General features: G+C 34.9%; 1 protein-coding gene across 3 annotated transcripts in view; it reads left to right on the forward strand.

The window, feature by feature from the left end:
- FSTL5 (follistatin-like 5) overlaps positions 1-8,147 on the forward strand; it is a 920,996-nt gene that overhangs the window by 740,871 nt on the left and 171,978 nt on the right. For all 3 annotated transcript variants that reach the window (XM_012650551.1, XM_012650552.1, XM_012650553.1), the window contains exon 8: positions 28-148. In XM_012650551.1, coding sequence (XP_012506005.1) covers positions 28-148 — 121 coding nt within the window. The remainder of the gene's footprint in view (positions 1-27; positions 149-8,147) is intronic.

The raw sequence follows: 8,147 nt of genomic DNA on the forward strand, positions 1-8,147 counted from the left end.
ATTATTTTATTTTACTTTTGTTTATAGGACTTTGGAGATGATGGGTCCTTGTATATCACTAAGGTTACCACAACTCACATGGGCAATTACACCTGCTATGCCGATGGCTACGGACAAGTCTATCAGACTCACATCTTCCAAGTGAATGGTAAGAAGTGTGGTGTTATTAAACTTGCATTTTGCTTAGGTAGATATTCGTAGAACATCACAGTTGACTAGGAAGGGGAGACTTCAATTATTTGAGTTTTGTCAAGGCTCTAATTTTTTGAGTTTTGGAATTTAATGTGAAAGTTTTTTAAGTTAAACAAAAAGTTCCCAAGTGAATAAACACTATAAATTAGTATTACTTTTGTCATCATAGGATATTACAGAGTAACTCATTGTAATTGAAAAATTAAAACATAGGAAATTTAAATTACTTTTTCAGTTTAGAATATCAACAATTAGGCAAATACATAAATATTAGAAACTAAAGAAATTAACTATTAACAATTTTAATCAAATCATCTATTTAATTGGTCTTATTAATGATATAGATATTATCTATGCATAGCAAATTTCATATTCTTAATGGTTAATTTAATGGCTATAGATGTTGACCACGTAGGCTGATATCATTCCTACACTCAAAGCTTGGCTTTATTCCTAATTAAATTTATATTTTCGCTGTTTACTTGAATTGATATAGACATGCATATATGCTTCATTAATAAACTAATTCATTTCCATAGTTTATCCTGATATATATGTTAATCTACTCTGTGTTTTATGAAAAGGAGGCAGAAACTTCCTTGGCTTTCTGTAGGAACAGCAAGATGGCTAATGTGATTGGCATGAATTAAGAGGAGAGTGACAGAAAATGAGCTTGGAGAGGTAGCTCAGGGCAGATCACATGGAGTCCCATGGACCTAGGTAAATGTTTGTATTTCCATTCTAAGTGTAATGGGAAGCTATCCAAGTGTTTAGTGTATTCAGTGGCACATTCCGTATTGTTTTAAAATAAATACATAGCAAAAACTATCTTAGCAGTATAGTTAAGAGATAATGGTAGCTCAAAATGCAATGTCAGTGGTTGGGTTATAAAGAAGTGGTCAGATTTGAAATGTATTTTGAAAGTGATCCTTGACATTATCACTGAGAAATATCAAGTTAATGTGAGAGAAAGAGAGTTAAAAATAAATAGGCCTAAGACATTTGAAGAAGGCAGTTAGGTATATAGTTACACCATTTACTGCTATAAAGTAGCACATTTGGAGTTTGGGTAGGATTAATTTTTTAATATGTTAAATATAATTATTGATGGAAAAGTCGAGTATTCAGTTGAGGAGAGTAACAGCCCAAAGTTGTATATTTAGAGAGTATCAATGTGCATAGATTGCATTTAAAGCCATAGATCTGAGCTTGATGAAGTCACCTTAGGAATGAGTATAGTTGGATATGGAGTTAGAGGACTGAGGCTTGGATCTGAGGTTAACAAGCAGAGAAGACTGAAAACGAGCACCCTGGAAAGGGAAGTATGTGTCCTAAAAACCAATTAATAAGATGTAACAAAATACTTGAAAATACTGGGGAGTCTGTTCTGATATTGTTGACACTCAACAGAAGCAGATCTAGGCTTTGGTTTCTGGTGCAAACCCAGTTGACAACTACGCATGGTCAAGACTTTGATCCCAACTTACCATGAAACCAGTGAAGAAAGCAGGCAAGATGCAAAGGAATTGGTGCATGCTGTTCCCAGTGGCCTCAGATGTTTGGAGTCAGACACTCACGTATCTTACAATTTTGCCCACTGATACACAATCTAGGGATGGGAGGACAGAACAAGTCCATGCTGGGAATGTTCCCTGTCTAGATGTTGCATCTATGGGGAAATTGTTATTGCAAGTTGGCTGTCACCTCCTTTGTTGGTAAATGATTACTGACTGCTGGCCTAGTTGACAAAACTAATGTCCTACATTTTTTTTTTTTTTTTTTTGGCCTAGAGTTAGAAGGAGATTCTCCAATTTTGTTTTTGGCTAACAATTCTGTCTTTTATCTCTTATTCTCACTCCCAGTCCTAGTTTTTCCAGTCTAAGTACCAACTATACACAAGTTCTTGGTAGTTTTTAGAGCAGTGTGTAGTTCATGTTCTACCTCCATCAGATTCACATAAAAAAATTATCACAGATGCAAAACCCTGGGCTTCACTAGCAGTCTCTGGAAGTTTAATTTGAAATTTGCATTTTGACAAGCTTCCTAGGTAATTGTGATGCACGGTAATGTGTGACAATTATTCTAAATGGCTACTCCTCAGGAGTTGCTGTTCCTCATTCATGTCTGCTATAAGTTTCTTGCATAACTCACTCATTTGCCATGCTCCAGCTGGTAAGCCCAGGAAGGAGGTTTGAGCCAAACCACAGGCTTTCATGTTGCAAGATGAGCATTGAACAGCATTGGGGAAATGCATCTTCCCTATTTCATCCTCTCCTGTGAATGAACTGTTTACTCTCTGATCTCAGGTTTTTCTGAAGAAGGAATATGGGAATAAAGAAATAATGAAGTCTCAGAAACAGAACTCCCCCCCATCAGCCTTAACATTATGATTTAATCAAGAGGAATTCAGTATTAGTAGTGATTGCTTATGCTGAACTCTTTTCTAGGAACAGAGATTCCTGAACTAATATTACAAAGGAAATAAAACCCATCTTTTTCTATTACATCCTACTACATTTAAATTGCTTCGGATTTCTTGGTATAAAGGTTCTCATGAAGGGATGGGTTTGGAGAAGAAGAACAATGATATTATCATTGCTGAGAGGGCAAATAAGCTGACGGGTATAATTTAAGCACTAGATTTGAGTACTTGGGTATAATTATTAACCTTTACAAGACCAGTTTTTATTAAGTAAGGGGGAAAAACTATGATTATAGTCAATTTAAGAAAGAATGGAAAGTGAAAAAATAAAGAACACTAGTATTGTTAACTGTTTCAAGGAGAACATTGGCTGAAAGTAAACAGAGAACTTTGCAGTAGCTGGAAAATGCTGTGGGGTCAAAGGAGGAAATTTTATGAAAGTTATAGATATGCTAATCTTTTTTTCTGACGTGAATTATTCAGAAAAAATAAAAGGATAATTTTTGAGAAAAAAGGATAATTGTAGTAATTAATTAATTAAATTAAAAAGTCAATGGGATCTATACACAGATGGAGGGACTGGTCTTTGGAAGATGAATAGTGAATCTGTTGAAACAAGGAGAAAGAAAATCAATTAATAAAATATAACAAAATTCTTCAAAATATTGGGGAGTCTGGTTTAACTATTGTTGACACTCAGCACAGTGTGGGGACTGTTTGGGAAATATTCTCAGTGTGGGAACATGAAGAAATCTTTTTTTCATTGCTTGAATTTTTTCAGTGACATGAACAATAACAGTGGTTGGAAGTAAAAGAGTTTGTGAGAGCCTTAGTGGTTTCAGGAGAGAAAGAAATGTAAAATAATTATCTTGCAAGGCAGGAGGGTTATAGAAATAACAATATATGGTTGGTATGTTGGGGACGGCTTTGAGTACTTTTGAGGTAATATATGTTAGTATATTTTCCTTCAGGTGTGCTTCATTGTGAAGTGGCAGTCAGAGAAAATAAGATTTGGATTTAACCAGTGTTTTGTTTGTCAAGTGAATAAATGAGAAAGACACAGGAGTGAAGAAATTAGGCAAGTTTATAATGAATAGATTATAGTGACAGACTATAGAATAAGTGTGAAAGGAGGACACAAGTGAGACCAAGAAATGTGACATGAAGTGAAAAGTTTACTGGAGTTTAGAAGTTGGTCAAATATTATAAGAATGAGGTACTAGAGAGAAAGATATGCAATATCTTTGTTATTGACCTCCAAGTGGAGGTTTTGCCAAGTTCTTGGTGTTTGTTTGGTGTTCGTTGGGAAAAGGATTTCAGGACACACCACATAAGCCAAGCAAACAACAGCTTTTATTGAAAGTGAAAGTACACTCTCAGGGAGCGGGTAGGTTTGAAAGAGAGCAGCTGCACTGAGAGGAAGTGGTTTTAGATCTTTTGTAGTCTTACTAACTGAGGGGAGGAATATTCAAGGACAAGGGGTTGGCTTTTACTAAGAATTTAGGTAGTAATCCCTAGAATTACATTCCCTCCTCTTTTCATACTTTATATGAATGCTTCAGAACTGCCATGGTGATTTCAAGGGCAGAGAAATTTTAAAACCACTATGTAAATGAAATTGTAGTTAGCCAAAGTTCATGTCAAGTGGCAGAATAGCTGACAAGCCAGTTGAAGTCATTTCTTGTCCATGGTTATCAGCCCCTCTGGTTATCTTCTGCTTAAGAATTGTTTATTGTAACACCTGCACCCAATCTTCAAGCCCTTGTATCCAGTATTAGCCCTGTCTCCTAGTCTCCTACCCTAATACCTTCACTCAAATAATTTTCTTAGAGCATCTGATAATTTCTGTTTATGAGAAATGCTTTTAATTAGGTTAAATCTATATAAAGGAAGGCAGGACCACTAAGGTTTACATGGGGTTTAAGCAGCCCAACAGTTCTAATTCTCATTTGCCAGTTCTAGTCTTAGCTAAAAGAAGAAATGAGGTATAAAACAACATGGATTCATCAAATTCAACTGTCGTTGGTCAAAAACTTGTTCTATTGCATTCACATCAACAAGAGAAGACAATAAGTGTGCTTCAAGGATCATTTTTAATAATAAAACTATTTGAATAATACAAAAAGAAGAGTAGAAAATGTATTATATTTATATCAATAAAGGATTATCTTCAGCTGCTATAACAGAGGACCCAAAATAAAAGGGCTCAAAGAATACACACAGGTGTTTTTCTTACACATAAAAGAAGCCCAAATGGGGTTTGGCGATAACGACTCCATAATGTCATCAATATCATAAGCTTTCCCTATTGTGATTAGCACATAATATCCACTCTCAGTGTCATCCTATGTTTTCAAAATTGCTGTGGAAATTCTGTACACATTAAACAGCGAAAAAAGAAGAAGGAGGAGGGAAGAATGGCACCTGCCACAAGAGAAAGCACTCTTAAAGGAGTCTAATGAAAGCACCAACAATAACTTTCATTGACCCTCCCTAAATGGAAAGATATTGCAATGTGTATTTCTTTTTATTTTTTTGTTCCCCCCAACAAAGTACATTTCTTTTATCACCCACAGAAGTATAAAAATCAGATTAATTATAAGGAAGTGGGAAATAAATTTTGGGTGTGTAACTAGCCATCTTTGTCACAAAGTTTCTGGTATGTTCAAAACATTTTTCAAAACGGTAATAGAATAATGGTACTTTATAATAAAATACCCAGAAATGGTAGGATTTGTTAAAAAAGAAAACAGCAGCTCTAAAATTGATTTGCTATGCTATGCTTTTTTTTGGTGTTTCCCTTTCATTTGGTTTATGGTGTTTTATATTTGACATAATAACTTTAAACTTATGTTTTGTATATAAATAATTTTAACAAACTTAGGCTTACCCAAATGTTGTAGGTCAAGAACAAAAGAATGGTTGTGAATGAAGAATGACACTGGAAAAAAAAAATACAATGAAAATGTAAGAAAATGCAAATTATCTGGCCCAATAGCACATTTATCTTCTCAATAAATTTCTAAAACTAGTTTAATTCATTTTCCATTTTCCATCCACTTTCAGAAAAGGTTAAAAAGACCTTTAAAAAATCAGGTTTTTATGTGGCTTTAAAATATTTATCTTACCAATTTGTCAATTAGTAATAAAAATAAAATGTCACATTGATTACCATAACAAGCCCTGAAAATACCAAGTTATTGGAATTTGTGAAAGAATGTTTTTGAAGTGCAAAGTCTATTTAAATATCCCAGGGCACAAACCAAATAAGTCTACCAATAGCCCTGTTTCTTTTCAAACAATGCAAAATTAGGTTATTGAAATACAAGAGTGCTTCTGTGTCCTTGTCTGAAGAAACATTATGTATAAATCAAAAGAGCTTGAGTCTACCAGTGGATTTCATTTCATGCTTTGCTTTTCATTTTACATAAAGCAAATCGTCTTTAGATCTTAAGCTTATGACACAGAATGTTTGAAAATTTTAAAAGTCATCAGTGTTTACACTACCCTCTGGGCAGAGATCTTGTCCATATTCACGACAAACCCATATGTATGCTGTTACTTCTCTTTCATTCAAATTATTTAAGCCCTCATACATAATATTGAGTGGATTTTTTTCCTACACATGTCAAAAACTTCTTCATAAAATGGTTGTTCATTGTCAGTTTTATAGAATGTCCATATACAATACCCCCATTTTTCTCCTTCAGAGTTTGGAAACATTTATAAGAAAGACAGAAGAGCCAGGTATACAAACATCAAAACATCACCTTCACTACCGACAAAGCTATTTAGAGAAAGTGATTTTTAGTCTGGGGCAACAATAGGCTTCTTTCTTGAGAGTGACTCTCCCTCAGGAAGCAGTATCAACCATGTATCATTTGAGTCTTCTCCCTCATGGGGCCTTGCAGCAGACAAGATTTATGTCTTGCTCCATAGCCCACCCAAGCTTCCTCAGCCATGCTGGATGTCCCCTGACAGCATCCTACTAAAAGAGCCTGCCTCTCTGCCACTCTTCCTAAAGATTTTATTTGGCACAAGAAGGTCTATTCAGCTGCACTCATGGCAGCCCAGATGTGCTAAGCACTTAATGTCCTCAGGGACAGTTTTCAACTAATGAAGGGGACAAGTCAGAAGGTAAGATGCACAGCTTCTGGGTTCTCTGGAAGTTAACTCAAAGTGGAATAAAGTCTTAAATGTAATACCTGAAATGTAAAAATTCTACTAGAAAATGTAGGAAAAACTCTTCCGAACATTGGCCTAGGCAAAGAATTATGGCTAAGACTCCAAAAGCAAATGCGAGAAAAACAAAAATAAATAAATTGGACTTAATTAAACTAAAATTGCACAGCAAAAGAAATAATCAACAGAATAAATATGACAGCTTACAAAATTGGAGAAAACATTTGCAAACTATATGTCTGACAAAGGACTAATATCTAGAATCTACAAGGAACCCAAACAAATCAGCAAGAAAAAAATAAAATAAATAGCCCCATGAAAAAGTGGGCAAAATATGTGAACAGACATATTTCAAAAGAAGATACATAAATGGTCAACAAACATATGACAAATATTCCACATTGTTAGTAATCAGTGAAAGCCAAATTAAAACCATGAGACACCATCTTACCCCTGTCAAAATGGCCATTATGAATAAAACACCAATAGATGTTGGTGTGCTGTGTAAAAAGGGAATGCTCATACACTGTTGGTAGTAATGTAAATTAGTACAACCTTTGTGGAAAACAGTTTAGTGATTCCTCACAGAACTAAAAGTAGACCTACCACACTATCCAGAAATCCTACTACTGGGCATTTACCCAAAGGAAAAGAAGTCATCATATCAAAAAGACACCCTGCACTCATATGTTTATTGCAGCATAATTCACAATTGCAAAGATATAGAATCAACCAAAGTGTCTATAAACTGATGAGGGGATAAAGAAAATGTGGTATTTGTGTCTGTGTGTGTGTGTTTACACACACACACAGACATATCATGGAATACTACTTAGCCATAAAAAGAATGAAATTATGTCTTTCACACCAACTTGGATGGAATTGGAGGCTATTATCTTAATTGACATTTCTCAGGAATGGAAAAAAAACATTGCATGCACTCACTTCTGAGTGGGAGCCAAGCAGTTAGTATGCACGGTCACACAGAGTGGTATAATGGACACTGGAGATTCAGAAGGTTGGAAAGTTGAGAAGGGGGTGAGGGATGAAAAATTGCTTATTGGGTATAATGTATACTATTCAGGTGTAGGGTGCTCTAACAGCCCTGATTTCACCACTATACAATTTATCCATATAACAAAAACCTACTTGTACCCCTAAATCTATTGAAATAAATAAATTAATTTTAAAAATGTTGGTGGCAATGAATATGCATGCTGTGAATCCATACTCTTGTAAGAAACAAGAATTTCCATTTGGGCATAATGAATCTAGGAGTAAATATGTTATTATTCCAAAATGAAGAAAGAAGAAGAAGAAGGAAGAGGGAGGAGGAGGAGGAGGAGGAGGA

Source organism: Propithecus coquereli, unplaced genomic scaffold (genome assembly GCF_000956105.1).
Source record: "Propithecus coquereli isolate 6110/MARCELLA unplaced genomic scaffold, Pcoq_1.0 Scaffold332, whole genome shotgun sequence".
Taxonomy (NCBI): domain Eukaryota; kingdom Metazoa; phylum Chordata; class Mammalia; order Primates; family Indriidae; genus Propithecus; species Propithecus coquereli.